Below are 18,795 nucleotides of genomic sequence, written 5' to 3'. Positions count from 1 at the left end.
GGCTCCGCCCCCTGGCGGTCCCGCCCGGCCGCGGGGACGCCCGAGAGGAGGCCCCGCCCCTAGCCGAGTGGTCCTCCGGGCCTGGGCCTGCACCGCCGCACCCGCCAACACGCCCTCGCGCCTCCGAGACAAGCCTCCGAGCGGAGCCACGCCCCCTTGGAGAGGCCCGTTTGCACCGTCCTCTATCAAAGCGCGCGTCTCCCTTCGGGAGTTTCCGTCAGGCGCCGAGACCTCCCAAGGCCAAGGCCACGCCCGACTCCACAGCACGAGGCTCCGCCCCTTTCCGAACGGAAGCGGTTCCGCGTTCGGGAGTTCTCGGGTCGACCGAAGGAAGAGCCACGCCCCTTTCCGAATATAAGCAGTTCGCAGTTCGGGCGTCAGCGGTTCCCGTCAACCGGAAGTCCGAGGCCCCGCCCCTTCCTGCCGCCAGGGCTCCCCTCGTTGGGGAGTCCCCGCCCCACGGCCGAAACCCACGGCCGGAGGCTCCGCCCCCTGGGCACCCGCCGTCCCTTTTCCGCTCGGGCAGGCTCACCCCACTCGTGGGCGCGTGGTCCCCCTCCTCGCGCCCCTTCAGAACGTGGCTCCGTCCTCCGATAGAGCCGACTGGTCACCTCGTGAGCACCAACCTCGCAGTCCTGGCGGAGCCACCCCCTACGTAGCGCAACGCACGCTGCTTCCTCCACACCACCGCCCCCCACCGGCCGAGCCCCCCCGTGTCAATTTCGTCACGCCGCCACCTCAGCAGAGCGGGAAGCCTGGGACCCGCCCAGCAGGGCCGCAGCCCCGCCTTTCCCCTGAAGTGGAGCACCTTGGCCCCGCCCCCTGAGCCCGCCCCCTCCGCCGTCTTGGTTCCGTGGCCTGCGCGCGCTACCCTGGCCCCGCCCTCCTTGGCTGACGCAACCCGGGGCCCCGCCCTTTCACTTCGGGACCCTATCCGCCCGGCCCCCTGCGAATGTTCCGATCACCGCGTCTCGCCAGCGGCCTAAGCCTGGGCCCCGCCTCCCTCCTGCCGTGAGACCACGCCTATCGCCCAACCCGGCTCACCGAAGCCCCGCCCACCTCCGTCCGGCGCTCTCGGCCCCGCCTACTTCCGAACACAGACCTTCAAGTACTCGACTTTCTCCGGAAAAACACGGACACTCCCAGCCCCGCCTCCGGGCGGCCGCCAGACTCAGCCGGAGGCCCGCCTCCTCCTCCGAGCCGTCGCGTCCCGGGGGCCCGTGCTCGCGCCCCTCCTGGTTCCCAGCACTGAGCCCCGCCTCGCCGGGAGCTCGCGCTCGGAGGGCCGGGGTCGCGGTCCGGCCGCGGACGCGTGCTCGGGGCGCCGGCGGCCAGCTCCCTCAGAGCGCGGCGCTGGCCTGACGGGGGCCGCGCTCCGGACCGGCGGGGGCGCGCGGGCCGGGAGGCGGGGCCGGCCCGGTGGACCGCGGGCCGGGACTGCTCAGCCGCCTGGCGCCCGGCGGGCGGTGCGGAGGTGGGCCGGGGGGCGCCCGGGACGCGGCGGGCCCTGGGGCGGGGCGGCGGGCCTGCCCGCGGCTCCGACGCCGACCCCACCGCCTGGCTGCGCGCCGCCCGAGGGGCCGGGGGCCCGCCTGCGCGTCGCAGGCAGGGGGCGCCTGGAGACCGAGGGGGCGCGCGCCGGAGGCCTGGGTTCTCCCAGGGGGAGAGGGGGGCCTACGGGTGGGATCCTCTGCCCCGAGGAGGAGGGGCCCGGCGGTCCGGGTTCTTATGTCTCAAAGGAGAGGCGCCCAGGGTAGCACTGCGCGGCCCTCGACGGCTGGGGACCGAGGAGCAGATTCCTGAACCCCCGGGGGAGGAGAGGCTGGGGGTCGCGGTTCCTGGGTTCTCACTGTGAACCCCTGCCCCTCCCCCAGACCATGTCGCCCGAAGAATGGACGTATCTAGTGGTTCTTCTTATCTCCATCCCCATCGGCTTCCTCTTTAAGAAAGCTGGTGAGTCAGGTTCCCTCCCCAGTGGAAAATAAGGAGGGGGCAGCGGGGGGGGGGGGACCCCTGGAAGGTTCCAGGCTTATGCTGTCTCTTCTCTCTGCAGGACCTGGGCTGAAGAGATGGGGGGCAGCAGCTGTGGGCCTGGGGCTCACCTTGTTCACCTGCGGCCCCCACACTCTGCACTCTCTGATCACTGTCCTTGGGACCTGGGCCCTCATTCAGGCCCAGCCCTGGTGAGGACGGGCCGGGGGAGCATGGAGGGGGAGAGGTAGCCACCTGTGTCTTCTTTGAGTCATCCTCGGTTTCTGCCTCACTTGCTCTGTGGACATCTCTTGTTTGGGTCGTTTGTCTGTTTTTTCCTCTCCTGCCTTTCTGGGTCTTGTTCCTGCGTGTTTGCCTGGCTCCTCTACGTCCACGTGATGGATTCAGGAGGCAGGAGACCATTACTTGTCTGCCGAGCCTGCCACCATCCATCTCATATCCCCTCTCCTGTCCTCCCTCTCTCCCCCTTCCTCCCAGTAAAAAGCGAATGGAAGGGTGTTCGCCCAAAGCTCCCTTAACCTCTTCTCGTTTTCTCTTCTCTGTAACTGCGCTTTCGCACGTGGCTGTGCCTCTTCTCCCGCTGTGTCAGTCTTGCTCATTCTGCCCCCACACCGGCCCCTCATTTTCTGTCTCTGAAGGTGGGGAGGTGGGGGAGGACTTGTAGCTAGAATCTGGGGCAGGGGAGGGCAGATCTGGGAGCCCAGCACCACCGCCTCCTACCTCTGCCCCAGCTCCTGCCACGCCCTGGCCCTAGCCTGGACCTTCTCCTACCTCCTGTTCTTCCGAGCGCTCAGCCTGCTGGGCCTGCCCACTCCCACGCCCTTCACCAATGCCGTCCAGCTGCTGCTGACACTGAAGGTCAGACTACCCTCCACCCTCCCCTGTGCCAGTTAACCCCCCAACATCACCTCCTCCTCCCCGCCACTCCTGTGAGGGACAGGGAAGGTGGGATTTTATCTCCCACACACCCGGGGGCAGGGCTTCACCTCAGCTCTTCCCTGGGGTAAAAAGATATCTTGAATAATGCATGCGTGGGTGCCGAGGCTGAGCCAAGTGCTCTCACCTACATGCCTTCCTGGCGTCTGTGGGGCAAGTCATGTTGCAAAAGAGGAAGGCCAGCTCTGGGAAGAAGACACTTATCCAAGGACGCAAAACCAGGACACCCAGGTCTGGCTCTAAATCATCTGGGAAGATGGGCGAAAAGAGATTCCCAGGCCCCATCCCAGACCAAGAAGTCGTGAGTTCCCATGGTGCCCTGGGCTCCAGCGACAGACAGAGCAGTGAGCAGAACAGTCATGCCCGCTAGCCAGCTGGATCTCCTCAGGATGGGGGTGCAGGACAGGCAGGCAATGCTTAGCTAAAAGAGTTGGAGGAACGGCCTCTGGGGACACAAGGTCGGTCAGTCTGAGTCCCAACAGGAAGAGCCACATTTAGGGTAACTTGAGGAGTTATTACTTACAGCGGGGTGGGCAGGCCGTGGTAGAGACAGGGACAGTGCAAGAATCCTGGACCAGCAGCTGGGGTGAGGCCCCAGGGGAAGAGAGGAGGGACTGGCAGAAGAGCCCAGAAGGAGAAGGCTTGTGTAGAGGCACCTACCCTGAGATTTACCCAAGGTCATGCCAGCCCGAAGTGGTCTTACAAGGGAATAAAGCCCCAGCCCCCTGTCATGCCTTCCTCCATCTCCTCCTGGGGTTCTGGGTCGACTTAACAGGAGGGAGCTGGAAGACTCTGCAGGGCCGGCCTCGGGTCTGTGCGGAGAAGGGTAGAGAGCACACCTGGAGGGGCAGGCCAGGCATATCCAGCCCCGTGGTGGAGGCAAAACAAAAGGTTCAGGGCTAGGGCTCAAGAGACCCGAGGGAATAGATCTGGGGAGAAAGGAAGGTTTCCAGGCCTGAGCAATTCATTGGGTGGCAGTGCCATTGCCTGAGGGGAGAGTCTAGAAGCAGATCTGGTTTGGGGAGTGGATAATACCGGGTTCCACTGTGCGTGTGCCCAGTAGATATTTGAGCATCAGTAAGAGGCAACTTGATGGGTAGGTTTGGGGGAGAGAAGTCCCAGCCAGGGTAGAGTTTAGGAGTCATGAGGTGAAGGTGGGGGGTATTGAAAGGCCCAGACCACAAGAGAACACAGAAAAAGAAGACAGGCAGGCCCAGGAGTGATCCCCCAGGAATGCCTGCCATCCGTTGAGACACTAAGATGCCATTACTACTCCCAGGGCATAGAACTCAGCTCCTGGCTGCACCCCAGCACCCCTTGGCTGCCCAGGTGGGTAGCTTCAGGGAGATGGTGTAAGGCAACCTGGAGTTTGACTTGTCCCCTGGCCACTCCCCTTCCTCCCAGCTGGTGAGTCTGGCTAGTGAGGTACAGGACCTGCACCTGGCCCAGAGGAAGGAAATGGCCTTGGGCTTCAGCAAGGGGCCCAGCCTGGGACTGCTGCCTGACGTCCCCTCCCTGATGGAGACACTCAGCTACAGCTACTGCTACGTGGGAATCATGACAGGTGAGTGCGCCTGCTCCCGGCCTGCCTCTCCCTCCTTCCCCATCTCCATTCCAGCATCTGCTGCTCTGAGGGTGAGCTCCTATGTCTGACCCTCCCACCGGACCCCCGGGCTCCTCCAGGGGAGACACGGACTGTTCTCAGCCTGTGGTTCCTTGTAGCTTTTGGGGACCAAACAGGAGATAGAGGAGGAAAGTCTACACTGTAGAGTTTCAGAAAATATTTGTCACAAATGTCGACCTCCTACAAGGTTTTCTTTTTTATGACAACTTTCTTGAGCTATAATTGACATCTTTTCCCATTCATGACCATGTCCAGACGGCCAGTGTTAGTGCATTCATGGAGCTGTGCGACCGTCCCCGCCCTGTAGTTGTAGAACAGTTCCGTCACCCCAGAAAGAAACACTGCACCCTTCGGCTGTCATCCCCCAAACCTCCCTCCAACCCCAGTCCCTGGGAACCCCGATGAACTTTCTATCCGTGTGGTTTTGCTTGTTGTAAACCTTGTAGAAAGCACACACTGTGTGGCCTTGGTGACATGCCAGGCTTCTGACACCCTTCACTTCCGTTAACCCCCACTGCTCCCTCCCTAAGCCGGCCATCATCTTACCCGAAACAGTCTCCGTTTTCCATCATTGTCCCTCTGCTGTCCCCTCCCCTCTCAGCGGCTGAGGGGTCCCTGGGAAGGTGACTGGTACTCCTCCCGCCTGCGGGAACAGCTGGCAGGGTTTCCTAGCACTGGGAACAAACCCGAGTCCTCCTGGGTTCTGTCTGCCTGCCTGATGCCACTGGTGTCCGAGCCTCCGTGCCCCTCCCCGTTGGGTCTTTGTCCCTCTGTAACTGCCCCCTGTCCTCCCCTCTGCCTCCTTGTCCTTTGTCTGTCGCGCCCACCCTGCCTCTGCCTCTCCTTCCCCTCCGGCCCCGGCCCTCGCCCCCTCCGACTCCAGCCCTGCCCTGGTCCGGGTCGCCCTGGGTCCAGGGCTGAGCGCCGCCGCCCCTCCCGCCGCAGGCCCGTTCTTCCGCTACCGCACGTACCTGGACTGGCTGGAGCAGCCGTTCCCGGGCGCCGTGCCCAGCCTGCGGCCCCTGCTGCGCCGCGCCTGGCCGGCGCCGCTCTTCGGGCTGCTCTTCCTGCTCTCCTCGCACCTCTTCCCGCTGGAGGCCGTGCGCGAGGACGCCTTCTACGCCCGCCCGCTGCCCGCCCGCCTCTTCTACATGATCCCCGTCTTCTTCGCCTTCCGCATGCGCTTCTACGTGGCCTGGATTGCGGCCGAGTGTGGCTGCATTGCCGCCGGCTTCGGGGCCTACCCCGTAGCCGCCAAAGCCCGGGCCGGGGGCGGCCCCACCCTCCAATGCCCACCCCCCAGCAGGTCAGGCGGCGGGAGGGAGGTGACCCGAGACCCGGCAGGCCCCACCACCACGGGCTGGCCCTGCCCCTAGCAGGGAGGATAGCGGGGGGCAGGGGGCAGGTCCACCACCTGTTGTTGGCGCAGTGTCGCCCCTGGGCCACCTCAGCTCGCCTTCCCCTGTCCTAGGGAACAGCACTTCTGATACCTAGGGATTGTCCCTTGTTGCTAGCGCTTATCACCCCTTGAGATGGCAAATTGCTCTCTGTTGCTAGGAAGAGGAAGGTGGTATCCTAGCAACCATGTGCAGCCCCTCTGTTGCCATGGGAGTGTCACCCACATAACCCGGGCTGTACCTGGTTGCTCAGGATGCCATCATTGGGCAGTGATGGGTTGCCCTATGTTGGTAGGGAACCGTTTCCCTAGCAACTGGACCACCCCTGTTTGCTAGGGTTCCCTAGCAGGTTCCCAAGCAACCATGGTCCACTCCTTCCTGCCCGAAGTGTTATTCTTTGCTGCTATAAAAATGGCACCAAATTACCCCTTTGCTGCTAGGAGCCAGCATTCCCCTCCCGTGGAATGTCATCACGTAGCCTGCAGTTGTCCTTTGTTCCTAAGAAAATGGCATCCCTGACTGTGCTGGCCTCTAGCAGAGGGGATACCATTCCTAGCAACCATAGGTCACCCACCTATCTTACTGAGGAAGCCCATACCCCTGGTAACGAAGGATTGACATTGTTGCTAGTAATGCTACCTCCCCTCCCCCCAACTCCTCACTGCTAGGTAAGTCACACCACTGGTAACTACGGGCTTTCTTGTTGCTAAGGAAGTGTTGCTAGGGAAATGGTGCCACTAGCAACCTGGAGTGGACTGCCTCTCTTCCTAGCAACCGCAGTCAGCCTCTGCCAGGGCTAGAGGGGCCCCTCGTCGATGTAAATTATGAAATACTCCTTGATAGGATGAGGCCGTCACCTAGTAGACATGAACTGCCATTCCACTGTGGGGAAGGTGGCACCCCCACACAAGTTTATTTCCATTGCCCTTAGAACCATGGGTCGACCTCCAGTTGCTGGAGAGGGCATCCCCCAGAAAATGTCAGGCAGGAACCGAAGGCTTCTCTAACCCTGCTAGCCCCACTCCGAGTGGATGGCTGCCCTCCCATTATCAGAAGCCATCAGGCGTTCAGGTGGGCCAAGGATGCCCCCCTGCTGGGGGTGTTGACACCAGTAACCCAGGAACCACCATATTGCCGGGGGTAACACTTATTGAACAATCATAAGGACCAATAGCCAAAGGCTCTTTCCAAAACCTAAACATTTCAGATCTTGTTGCTAAGGAATGCCCTTTCCCTAGCAAAAGAGACCATCCAGGCCTAGAACATCTCCCTAGCAACCACAGACCACCTCATTGTTAAGGATGCTACTTCCATAGCAACCACAGTGTCTGACAACTCAGAGGGAACAGCACTTGGTGGCTTCTCTCAATACACTGAGCTTGGTTGCTGAGAAATGGCTTTTCCCTGGCATGGGAGACCAGTGAAGGGTCAGGTTGCTAAGGACTCCTAGCCTAGCAACCATATCCCTTCAAAGCTTTTTCTCAGGCCTCGTTGCCAAGAGAACCCCACTGTTGGTGAACTGTGTGCCCTACCACCACCTTTCCCTAAAAAGGCTCCCTCTGGGCTACCCTCCCCTGTTGCCCTAGCCAGCGATCCCCTCCTTAGCACTGGGGCTGGGACAGTAGTCGGCATCAGGAGGGGGCCTGGCTGAGTTGCATGTCTGTCCCCCACCCTCATCCTCCACCCCCCAGTCTGGAGGAGGCGGCTGCCCTGGAGTACGACTATGAGACCATCCGCAACATCGACTGCTACCGCACAGACTTCTGCATGCGGGTGCGGGAGGGCATGCGGTACTGGAACATGACGGTGCAGTGGTGGCTGGCGCAGTATGTCTACAAGAGTGCGCCCACCAGCTCCTACGTTCTCAGGTGAGCCTGCCAGCCCTAGACGGGACAGAACTACATCTCCCAGCAGCACGCAGTGCAGCCTGAAGCTATCAGGCTGGGACTTTACTCCTGATGGTCATGAGAGTTGTAGTTTTCTGAATATCTTGTGCTTCTGCTGATTGCATTACTGTGGGTTGACTTATTTCCTGTCAGTTTCTACTTCTGTAAAGTCAGCGGACAGAAGCACTGCACTGAGTCCTCTGGGCTCAATAGCTAAACTTTCCAGAATCTCAGCCCCAGCAATTACTCAGAAACCTTGAGCAGTGAGTTCTGTTTCCTCTGATACATGGGGGTAACGCTGTTACCTGTTTCATAGGTTGATGTGAAGATTGAGCAGGTATTCAGATGAAGTCAGGATACCCAACAAAACTTCCTCATAATGAAGTCATTAGTGGTGGTGTAACCAAAAAACACAAAAAATATGCAGGTTCAGCTGCCTTTCACAACCAAAGCCAAACTTGTGAGGCAGGTGCTGGTGCAAAAGGAAGGAGGTTTATTCAGGTGTTGAGGGACCTGGGAGAATGGTGGACTCTCAAAAACCATCTCCCCTTCCTACTCAAGCACATGGTTATAGGGATAGGAAGGGAAGGACTTTTTTTTCTACCTAATTATCTTGTTAGCTTTTGGTGTGCTTCATTGGGCCCTGTACATTTATATTTCTAGCTTTTGGTATGCAGGGGTCCTGTCCATATTTCTAGCTTTTGACCACTGGGTGTAAGAACTTCCCCCTACACCACCTTGGCCAATGGGGGAGACTCCCCTGGTGCTCCTACTGACTGTCTGGGAACAGTGGGAGTTCTGGAGGTAGACTTACCTGGGTGAATGACCTGATTTATGAGGAGGGCTGGGGGCCGGGGTCCTGGGTCCTGATGCCCTCCCTTCCTCTCTCCTGCAGGAGCGCCTGGACCATGCTGCTGAGTGCCTACTGGCATGGCCTCCACCCTGGCTACTACCTAAGCTTCCTGACCATCCCGCTGTGCCTGGCAGCTGAGGGCCGGCTGGAGTCGGCACTGAGGTGGCGGCTGGGCCCAGGTGGCCAGCAGGCCTGGGACTGGGCACACTGGTTCCTGAAGATGCGGGCCTATGACTACATGTGTATGGGCTTCGTGCTGCTCTCCATGGGTGACACCCTCCGCTACTGGGCCTCCATCTACTTCTGCATCCACATCCTGGCCTTGGTGGCCCTGGGCCTCGGGCTGGCTTTGGGTGGGGGCAGCCCCAGCCGGCGGAAGGCCACGTCCCAGGCTGACGGCCTTGCCCCGGAAAAGCTCCGGGAGGAGTAAGCTGCCGACTCTCCCTCGGTGCAGCTGCCAAGCTTTTGCCTGGGAATTCTGTGAACCAGGCTGCCACTCCTCTCCCGGAAAGAGTCCTTGCTGGGGCCTGGGGCCTGGGGCCTGGAGCCTGGAGCGGGTTCCCGCTTCCGCTCAGCACCCTGCCTGGCACAGAGCATAGCCCAAGCTCCCCCTGGCTCCCAAGGCCTTTCCTGCCTGTAAAACACAGACTCTGCCCAGACAAGGCTCCCTTGGTCCCTGCCGAGCTTTCAGGTTTTCAGAGAGCTGGATGCCCCTGAATAGCAGGGGCCTTGGGGCAGTCCCCTTCTCCACCCCACAGTGGGGGAGGAGGCACAGGGTGTGGGGAGCCTGTTCCTGGTGGCTTTTTACTTTTTTGTCATCACACCAGTGTTTCAGGCCTGGGAGGGTACATAACCTTCCATTTCACAAAGGGGAAACTGAGGCACAAGTGAGCAGGCCTGGAGAGCACCGTCCCTGGAGCCACCTCAGGATCCCAGTGCCCCTGCTACCCTCTTGTCATCCTGTGGCCTAAGAGGGCGGCATCAGAATGTGTGACTCTCCCAATAAAGTGCTGCACACAGACTGTGTGGACTGTCTGGGTGACAGACCTGAGTGGGGGGACTTGGGCCTCCAAACCCCCTGTGCCATGCTCGCCGGGGTTCCCAGGATCCTCACGGCACCTGTGGACCTCAGTTCCCAGCAGACCTTTGGGAGCAGCTGCCCCGACAGGTTATAGGAAGTGCTCGCTATTCCCTCCGGGCCACCTGGTGCCCAGGTGTGACCAGCCTCAGGCCCCGCCCTCCCCCAGAGCGGTGCCGCCCAGCCGGTCGCTAGACGCGGAAACAACTGCTCCTGGGGCCATGGAGGAGACCCCGGCGTGGGAGCCCGAGGGCTGGGGCTCCTCTGGGAGGTGGCCAGCGCCCCGGGGGGCCCGAGCAGGTGGGGCCTTGGTGGAACCCCTGGGGCTGAGGGAAGTCCGGGTGGAGGCGGCGAATGGAGGCCTGGACGCCTGGGTCGGAGGGCAGGGGGGAGGGGTTTCGGTTTCTTGGGGACAGGGGAACCGGAGGCTGGGCACCCAGGGTCCTGGGAGGAGCCCGGGGTAGGGTCTGGGACCCCGGTATCTGAACAGTGGCAGGGGCCAGGGTCCCAAACTCCTGCAGGAAAGGGACAAGGGAGTTGGAGAGCGGACCCCTGGGCCCTGGGGCAGGGGGGGCCAGGAAGGTGCGCGCCGGGGGGAGGGGAGGCTGGGCCTGGACTCCGGGTTCCCCAGCGCCCCCTGCCGCAGGCCCGTCGCTGTCCTCGGTTCTGAATGAGCTGCCCAGCGCTGCTACCCTCCGCTACCGAGGCCCTGGGGTGCTGCCCTGGGGGGCTCTGGAGGAGGAAGCGGATGGCGAGGGGAGCACCCAGGCCTTCGAGGGAGCCGCCCCGGAGCTGCAGGAGCCGCTGCCTCCCCGGGAGCTGCCCTGGCCCATGCAGGCGCGGCGGGCGCGCAGGTGAGGCGCCTCCCCCTGGGCCTCCCCTCCCTGCCCCCCGGGCCTCCCCTCCCTGCCCCCTGGGCCTCCCCTCCCTGCCCCCTGGGCCTCCCCTCCCTGCCCCCAGGGCAGCCTCTGTGCCCGTCCCTGCTTCTCTGACGCCAAGGAGCCCTGTCTCCCTGGGGCTCTCTGCTCCGCTTTAGGCCCCCCTCTGCGTCCTGTCTCTCCAGTCCTTCCTCTCCTCCCCCCTCTACAGCAGGGGCCCGACGGCTGGCCTTGTAAGACCCCCAAACCTCTGGTCTGGCCCTGCCGAGGCCACTGCAGGCGGGACTCAAAATTCAATAAATCTAGGAGCTTTTTCATAGCTAATTTTTAAGTTAATAATTTTCTATGGCCCGCAAATGATGTTATAAATATCCAAGTGGCCCTTGGCAGAAAAAAGGTCCCCCACTCCTGCTCTACAGACTTCCTGCGAGGCAACTCCCCGACGCTAGCTGGGTGCCCTACAGCTCAGCTCACTTCCGACACCAGCTGCCTGGAGACAGTGTCAGGTCTCACAGGTTGAACACTCAGTCCCACAAAACTGCCCCCACTTCAGGCACGAGTGACAAGTCCAGGGCCTCACCTGAGCTTCTTACCGACCGGTATGGATCGGAGATTGCCACAACCCCCTCCTTGGGTTTAATTTGCTACAGCGGCTCACAGATCTCAGACAAGTGTTACTACTAGATCACTGGTTATTGTAAAAGGATATAACCAGACGGAAGAGATGCCCAGGGCACGGCATGGGGAAAGGGTGTGGGGCTCCCATGCCCTCAGAGGTCACCACTCTCCCTAGTCCCCACGTGCTCACCAACCCAGAAGCTCTCTGAACCCTCCTTTGGGGTTTTTATGGAGGCTTCACACAGAGACACAACTGAGCAAAAAGCATTGGCCATTGTGATTGAGTCAACCTGCTGCCCCTCTTCCTTCCCAGGATGGGGGTGGGGGAGTCACATTCCAGCCATCTCACCCCAGGACTGGCTCCCCCGGCAACCAGACCCCACCCTTACATGCTTTCCAAAAGTCACCTGAGTAACAGGAGGCGCCTTAATCGCTCTCAACACTGAGGAAATTCCAAGGATTTTGGAGCTCTGTGCCAGCAACAGGGACCAAGACCAAATATATATTTATCATTAGAAATCACAATATCACACCTTCCTTTCTTTTTTCTGTTCCTTCTACAATTAATTTTTAGAGAGAGAGAGAAACATCGACGGGCTGCGTCCTGCACATGCCCTACTGGGAATGAAGCCCGCAACCAGGGCTTGTGCCCTGACCAGGAATGAAACCAGGACCTCTCGGTGCAGGGGATTATGCCCAACCAACTGAGCCCCGCTGGCCAAGGCATTCCCTGTGCCTTTCCCCCCCATGTTTACTTTATGATGATATTTGCCTGCAAAAAAGTGCAGGAAAGATGATGGACGCACTCAATCAAAGAGTCTTCCTATAGTGAGAGCCCAGGTGAACTCTGCCTGCGGGGAGAGACACTGCAGTCCCCCTGAAGTACCCCAAGTGCCTCTCCCCTGTCACCCCACCCTCTCCTTCCCAGAGGTGATCGCTCCTGGCTCTTCAGAGCTGGCCCACCTGGGTCTGCGTCCTTGCAGGGCAGGGTTCCCCTGCACTTTCTCTGGGACCTCTGTAAATAGAACCCCAAAGTCTCGGTTTTCTGCCCAGCTGCCTGTGTTTAGCATCACAGGTTTCTTTAGAGTGTCTGTGTTAGGAGCCCACCACAGTGTACTGTAGGGGCATTTCTGCATCTAGGTGGTTTCCATTTGGGGCAGCTAGGCCTTCCATTTTCTGCCCCTGACCCTGTTTCCTCCCAGGCAGAGCCACGCCAGGGACCAAATGGCTCAGGGTTCAAGTTCCCGGGTGGCCAACTGGGCCCTGCTGCTTCGGAGGTCCAAGGAGAAGATGCAAGAAGGCCTACACACCTTGGAGCCCTGGGCGTGGGTGCTGAAGAAGATCGGGGGTGCGGAGGGGCTGGGGTTGGGGTCTTGGGGTGGGCCAGACACCAGGGTGTGAGGGAGGAGGGGCTGGGGGCCTGGACTCCTGGGTGTGAGGGAGGAGGGGCTGGGGCCTGGACTCCTGGGTGTGAGGGAGGAAGGGCCCGGATCCAGACTCAGCAAGGACACAGGGCCTGTCTGCCACCCCCTGCAGGCCAGTTTGGAGCAGGCACCAAGTCCTACTTCTTGCTGCTGCGCTTCCTGCTGTTTCTCAACGTGTTGGCCTCAGTGCTAAAGGCCTGCATGACGCTGCTGCCCACCTGGCTGGATGGGGGTCCCATGGATCCCCCTGACCCTGGCCCTTCCTCGCCCTGCGGCTCCTATGACCCCCGCCCCCAGGGCCTGATTACCTTCCCCTCCCAGCTCTTCAATCTGCTCTCTGGAGAGGTGAGTGGCCAGGCCCCCCTCTGGGAGACGCTCTCTGAGGCGCCAGACCTCAGGCTCTGATCGCCCAGCTCCCCGATCTCCGCCCACCAGCCCCACGGTGACCCCTGCTGCACCCTTCCCTCCTCAGGGCTTTTTAGAATGGTCCCCTCTCTTCTATGGGTTCTACCCGCCACGCTGGCGCCTGGCCGTCACCTACCTGTGCTCCACCTTCACCGTCGGCCTCCTGTCCCTGCTGCTCATCCTGCGCCGGTCAGTGACATGACACCTGCACACCCAGACCCCCCTTCCAGGAATCCCGAGCCTCGCTCTGTGATCCCTTTCTCTCTGAGTTGAAAGCCATGTTTAAAATGCTTTGTAAGTGCTCAGGGCCAGGGATAAAGATGGGAAGCCGCCCCTCCTGTGGCTAGTAGAGCAGGCATACTATTAACAAGGAAGCAAACTGGCTACAGCTTCTCAAAAAGGGAGAAGTGCCAAATAGGAAACAAATGGCGGTCGTTCATTCATTCGTTCATGCGGCAAGGATTTATTGAGCAGCTGCTATGTGCCGGGCATTGTTCTAAGCAGCTGGCAAAAGAGACAGTAGAACAAACAGTGCAAAGGCCCTCAGGTGGCAAGAGGTTTGGAGTGATCTGAAAAAAGAACGGCCAGGAGGGGAGGGAGGAGGGACAGGATTTGAGCTTGGAGAAGTAGGGTCCAGATCAGGTGGGCTCTGGCTGGCTCTGCTATGAAGGAGCCTAGATGTCATGAACAGGCGAAGCAGGGGAATCCCATCTGATCTGCGTTAAAAAGAAGGTTCTGCCCGGCCGGTGTGACTCACAGGGTTGAGCGATGACCCCTACACCAAGAGGTCATGGGTTCGATTCCCGGTCAGGGCACATGACCAGATGTGGGCTCCATCTCCAGCAGGGGGCGTGCAGGAGGCAGCCGATGGATGTTTCTCTCTCATCGATGTTTCTATCTCTCCCCATCTCTGAAATAAATACATATTTTTAATATTTTTATTGATTTCAGAGAGAGGGAGAGATAGAGATATCAATGATGAGAGAGTCATGGATCAGCTGCCTCCGGCACGCCCCCTGCTGGGAATCGAACCCGCAACCCGGGCATGTGCCCTGACCAGGAATCAAACCTCCATCTCCTGGATCCTAGGTCGATGCTCAACCGCTGAGCCACGCCAGCCCGGCTAAAAACATATTTTTTGAGACTTTTTTAAAAAGCAGGTTGTACTGGCTCAGGAACAGAGGCTGGCTCCTGAGGCGCAGGGGGGAGGAAGGAGCCCAGGTAGACGCCCTCTGTAGTTGTCCTCTTGGGCGATGGCGGGGCTCGCCCCAGGGCGCCGAAGGTGGAGATGGAGTCCCTCCGCCCAGCTTTCTGTCCCTTTCCTTTTCTCTGCTCTTGTCCCGCTTCCCCAGGTCTTCGCCCCTCTCTCCAGCCTCTTGACATGCAGCCCCCACTTCTCTGAGCCCCCCCTTCTCGGGGTGACTGAGCCTCCCTCTGAGTCTCTGGCAGCCTTTCTAGAGCTTTCCTCCTTCGTCGAGCCTTTTCCTCTGCACCTCTGGCCCTCTGGGGCCTAGACCCCGTACATCTCTGCTCCCGGGGTCTCTGTCCCTCTCACCCTGCGCCTGTCCCCTGGGTCTCTGTATCTCTGCAGGGTGTCCCATCCCCTCTGGGTCTCCCTAGGAGTCTCTCGGTGGCTCTAAGGACTCTGCCTTTCTCCACCAGGTGGCAGCTCGCCAAATGCCCAAGACTTAGGGTGTATTTTCCCTGTTAGTCACCCCGCCCCCCGCCCCCGCTCTGACTGTCCTGCCGCACCCCGTCTCCTGGGTCGCCCCTCTTTTAGCTCGGTGTCGGGGCTGAAGCAGACGCTGTTGGCCGAGGCCGGAGTCCTGACCAGCTACAGCCACCGCGTGTTCTCCGCCTGGGACTTTGGTCTCCGCGGGGAGGCCCACGTGCGGCTGCGCCAGCGCCTCATCCGCTTTGAGCTGCAGGTGCGCCCGGGGGCGGGGCCCAAGCCGGGGCGGGGCCGGGAGGGTGGAGCGGGACGGGCGGGGCCTAGGCCTCCGGGCTTCCGGGGAGATGCTGGGGGCACCTTTCTCTTAAGGGAGCAGGCTTTGGGGGATGTTTGGGCTGGGAGGAGGTCGAAGGTCAGGCCTGAGGTCAAAGGATGCGGGGCGTGGGGGGAGAAAGCTAGCATTAGGAAAGGGGCGGGGCCTCTATGAAGCTCCCGGGTTCAAAGCTGAGAAGGGTGTGGCCAGAAAGGACTTGAAAAAGTTCACCGGGAATTGGTACCAGGGCCGAGTACAGGGTGTGGCCTCGGAGGGGCGGGGCCTGGGGCGGGGTCGGGGCGGGTGCCGCTCGGCCCGCCGGTGGTCGCGCTTCCGATGCTGGGTGGGGCCTGGAAGGGCGGGGCCAGGAGACCTAAATTGTCACCTGGAGGGCCCTGGAGAGGCTGAGACAAAGATGATCGGAGTCCCTAGAAGGGTGTTGCTACATCCTTTGCAGTTGAGCCGGGGCTCTGGGCCTGGGGAAATGGCACCCAAGGGGACTCGTCTCCCCGACTCAGGTGGAGCTGGAGGAAGCGGATGTGCGGCGCCGGGCTGCGGTGCGGACCCTGGGCCAGCAGGTCAGGGTGTGGTCGGTGCGGGCGCTGCTCAACCTGCTGGTGGCCGCGCTCCTGGGGGCCGCCTTCTACGGCATCTACTGGGCTACAGGGACCACGAGGAAGCTGCAGGTGCGGAGGGGCTGGGGCAGGAGGGCGGGGGCCCTGGAACCTACATTTCCAAGGGCGGAGGGGTCTGAGGTCTATGACTCCTGGGATCTTAGAGGCGGGATGGTGGGGTTATGTCTGGCCCCCCGACCTCAGGGTGTGGGAGGAAGAGTCTCCTCCAGCGTGGCTCCTCCAGGACCCACAGCCGCTGCTCTCGGCCCCTTCCCTCCCAGGACTTGCCCCTTGTCAAGGAGACGGCGCTGCTAAAGCTCGGGGTGGATTACCTCCCCTCCATCTTCATCTCCGGGGTCAACTTGGTGCTGCCGCCCGTGTTCAAGCTCCTCGCCCCGCTAGAGGGCTTCACCAGGAGCCACCAGATCGTTTTGATCCTGCTCAGGTTCCAGCCTTCCTTCGGGGGGTGGGCTGGGGGTGACGGCGAGGCCGGTGGGCGGAGGTACGAGCAGAAAAGACGGGGGAACCCAAACGATATGGATGGGATCCAGTCAGGCCTGGATTCAGCCCCGGATCCCCGTCACTGAGCCTCCGTTCCTTCATCTGTGAAATGGGGAGACCCGTGAGCGCGGTCCCGCGCGCAGGAGGGGCCTGGCACTGGGCCCGGCTGATGCCCTTTCTGTCCCTTGCCAGGACCATGTTCCTCCGCCTGGCCTCCCTGCTGGTCCTGCTCTCCTCTCTCTGGAGTCAGATCACTTGCAGGGACGAAGGCGCAGAGGCCGAGGCGTGCAAAGCCTGTGGCTACAACTACAAAAAACTGCCGGTGAGGAGAACGGGGGGCCCTCGTCCGGACTCCCGGCTTGGGGGGAAGGTGGAGCCAGGGTACTAGGACACCCTCGCCTGAGGAAGGGGTACGGGCGTTGGAAAAAACGGAAGACCCCCCGGAGAAAGCGTCTCACCCTCTCAGACTCGGCTGCTTGGGCCTCCGGGCCCTGGGGGTCCCCCTCACCCCTCCTTCCTTCCCCAGTGCTGGGAGACTCGGCTGGGGCAGGAGATGTACAAACTCCTGCTTTTCGACCTGCTGGCGGAAGTGGCCGTCACGCTGCTGGTCCAGTTCCCCCGGAAGTGAGAGCCCCGCCCTCGCTGCCCCTTTGGTGACAAGCCCCGCCCACCGCCGTTCTTCCCCCAATTCGCCACGCCCCTTTCTAGCCCCGCCTCCGGTCGCTCCCTTCCAGCCCCTAGTCCCCAGGCCCCGCCCCCTGGACACACCCCTCCAGAACCCCGACAGCCCCGCCCCTGAGGCGGGCTCACTTCTGATTGGTGCGCGTAAGGGTGGAGGCGGGGAAACCCCTGGCGGGCTCGTCTCTGACTCTGCCCGGCCCCGCCCCCAGGTTGCTCTGCGGCCTCTGTCCCGGGGCGCTGGGTCGTTTGGGGACCCAGGAATTCCAGGTGCCCGACGAGGTGCTGGGGCTCATCTACGCGCAGACAGTGGTCTGGGTGGGGAGTTTTTTCTGCCCTCTGTTGCCCCTGCTCAACACAGTCAAATTCCTGCTGCTCTTCTATCTGAAAAAGGTGAGGGGTGGGGACGCCGGTCTGGAGTTGGAGGTACTGGGGGAGGGGACTGAGGGATGCGACTGGGTCCTAGGATGGAGGAGACCACTGGATCCTGAGGGGGGAGGGGTGTGGAGGACTGACTCCTGGATGTGGGAGAAGGAGGAGTCTAGGCATCCCAACTTTTAGGTCTGAGGGAAGAGGGGCCCCCCCCGGGGGCTCCCGGATCCTGAGTGAGGAGGGATCAGGGGCCAGGACTCCTGGGTGAGGAAAACAGACGCCTGTGTCTCAGATTCCCTCCTTCCCTTGCCAGCTCACCCTCTTCTCCACCTGCTCCCCGGCCTCCCGTACCTTTCGGGCCTCCACGGCGAACTTCTTTTTCCCCATGGTCCTTCTCCTGGGTCTGGCCATCTCGGCCGTTCCTGTGCTTTACAGCATCTTCCTGTAAGTGCGAGAGGCACCTGCCTCTCTGTCCTTCCCTCCGCCCTCCTCCAGGATCCTGACTCTCGGCCATCCTCGAGCTCTTCTTGTCTCTGGCTTCAGAATCCCGCCTTCTAAGCTGTGTGGTCCATTCCGGGAGCAGCCGTCCATCTGGGCCCAGATCCCTGAGTCTATTTCCAGACTCCCTCAGATGGCCCAGAACTTTCTCTTCTTCCTGGGGACCCAAGCTTTTGCTGTGCCCCTTCTGCTGATCTCCAGGTGAGGGGGCCCAGACTCTTGGGTTTCAGTTTGAATGTGTGTGATCTGGGGGCCTCCGCTGCCCGTATCCAAGAGAGGAGGGGGCTGGGAGCCTAAACTCCTGAATCTGAAGACAGGAGAGGGCTGGCTGCCTAAACTCTTGCACCTGGGGGGGGGGGGGGGGGGGCGGGGCTGGGGCCCTAAACTCCTGGATCTGAAGAAAGGAGGGAGCTGTGGCCTGGACTCCTGGGTCCAGACCTCTGGTTTCTAATGACCCATACAATGAGGCTATTCTAAGAGCCTTTGGGGAGTGGCTTTTATTCCTGTACCCTCTAGCATCCTGATGGCGTATACCCTGGCCCTGGCTAACTCCTATGGACGCCTCATATCTGAGCTCAAACGGCAGATAGAGACGGTGAGCCAGGGAAGGGGTCCTGGGGAAGATGGAAAATTACACGAGGGAAGGGAAGGTCTCTCTCACCTCTACCTCTCTTTGCCCTTTACCGCAGGAGGCACAGAATAAAGTCTTCCTGGCACAGCGCGCTGTGGCCCTGAGCTCGGCCCGCGGGGCTCTTTGAGCTTCCTAGCCTGGCTCAGGGTGACGCCCCACTCTCAAACCCAGATCCGCCCCAAACCCTTTGTAAGCCATGGGCCACGTCATCCGTAAAATGGGAGGACTGGAGAAGACTGTACTTCCTTCCAGCCTGCGATTCTGAGATTTCCAGGGCCCCGGACCCCCTGACTGTCTAGTGAACCTCATTCTTGTATCAATAAACACGGCGCAGTCCTCTGAGCGCTTTTTGAAACGTGCCTGCTGAAGCCGGGGAGAGGACCTGGCGGGCGTGCCAGCCAATCAGAGGCCGCGTCCGGTTCGCG

The 18,795-nt window shown here is 61.1% G+C and overlaps 2 protein-coding genes across 4 annotated transcripts; both read left to right on the top strand.

Moving 5' to 3' along the window:
• The first annotated feature begins 1,415 nt into the window (after positions 1–1,415).
• MBOAT7 (membrane bound acylglycerophosphatidylinositol O-acyltransferase MBOAT7) lies at positions 1,416–9,710 on the top strand. The gene is made up of 8 exons (XM_087826930.1): positions 1,416–1,474; positions 1,875–1,953; positions 2,054–2,183; positions 2,724–2,850; positions 4,333–4,492; positions 5,498–5,858; positions 7,641–7,817; positions 8,731–9,710. Exons 2-8 carry the CDS (start codon positions 1,878–1,880, stop codon positions 9,116–9,118), a joined length of 1,419 nt encoding a protein of 472 aa, XP_087683056.1. The 5' UTR covers positions 1,416–1,474; positions 1,875–1,877; the 3' UTR covers positions 9,119–9,710.
• Positions 9,711–9,987: 277 nt separating this feature from the next.
• TMC4 (transmembrane channel like 4) lies at positions 9,988–18,725 on the top strand. 3 transcript variants are annotated; one of them, XM_016217227.2, is made up of 15 exons: positions 9,988–10,066; positions 10,413–10,620; positions 12,465–12,610; positions 12,799–13,031; positions 13,159–13,280; positions 14,872–15,019; positions 15,595–15,762; positions 15,972–16,135; positions 16,384–16,513; positions 16,718–16,815; positions 17,082–17,262; positions 17,555–17,685; positions 17,785–17,940; positions 18,256–18,334; positions 18,429–18,725. In XM_016217227.2, exons 1-15 carry the CDS (start codon positions 9,988–9,990, stop codon positions 18,495–18,497), a joined length of 2,112 nt encoding a protein of 703 aa, XP_016072713.2. In that variant the 3' UTR covers positions 18,498–18,725. The 3 variants fall into 3 exon arrangements, with proteins under 3 accessions (XP_016072713.2, XP_016072712.2, XP_087683049.1); XM_016217226.2 differs by having other exon boundaries at positions 10,398–10,620; XM_087826923.1 differs by having other exon boundaries at positions 10,371–10,620.
• Positions 18,726–18,795: the final 70 nt, after the last annotated feature.

This window comes from Miniopterus natalensis, chromosome 18 (genome assembly GCF_054644295.1).
Source record: "Miniopterus natalensis isolate mMinNat1 chromosome 18, mMinNat1.hap1, whole genome shotgun sequence".
In the NCBI taxonomy this organism is placed as follows: domain Eukaryota; kingdom Metazoa; phylum Chordata; class Mammalia; order Chiroptera; family Miniopteridae; genus Miniopterus; species Miniopterus natalensis.
Note: the sequence above shows the minus strand (reverse complement) of the source record. Positions and strands in the feature narration are given on the sequence as shown.

Coding starts and splice junctions, on each gene's coding strand:
- MBOAT7 (XM_087826930.1), top strand. CDS start 1,878: ATGTCGCCCGAAGAATGGACGTATCTAGTGGTTCTTCTTATCTCCATC. Junction 1,954..2,053: donor CTTCCTCTTTAAGAAAGCTG/GTGAGTCAGGTT, acceptor TTCTCTCTGCAG/GACCTGGGCTGAAGAGATGG. Junction 7,818..8,730: donor ACCAGCTCCTACGTTCTCAG/GTGAGCCTGCCA, acceptor TCTCTCCTGCAG/GAGCGCCTGGACCATGCTGC.
- TMC4 (XM_087826923.1), top strand. CDS start 9,988: ATGGAGGAGACCCCGGCGTGGGAGCCCGAGGGCTGGGGCTCCTCTGGG. Junction 17,686..17,784: donor GTGCTTTACAGCATCTTCCT/GTAAGTGCGAGA, acceptor CTCTGGCTTCAG/AATCCCGCCTTCTAAGCTGT. Junction 18,335..18,428: donor TCAAACGGCAGATAGAGACG/GTGAGCCAGGGA, acceptor CCTTTACCGCAG/GAGGCACAGAATAAAGTCTT.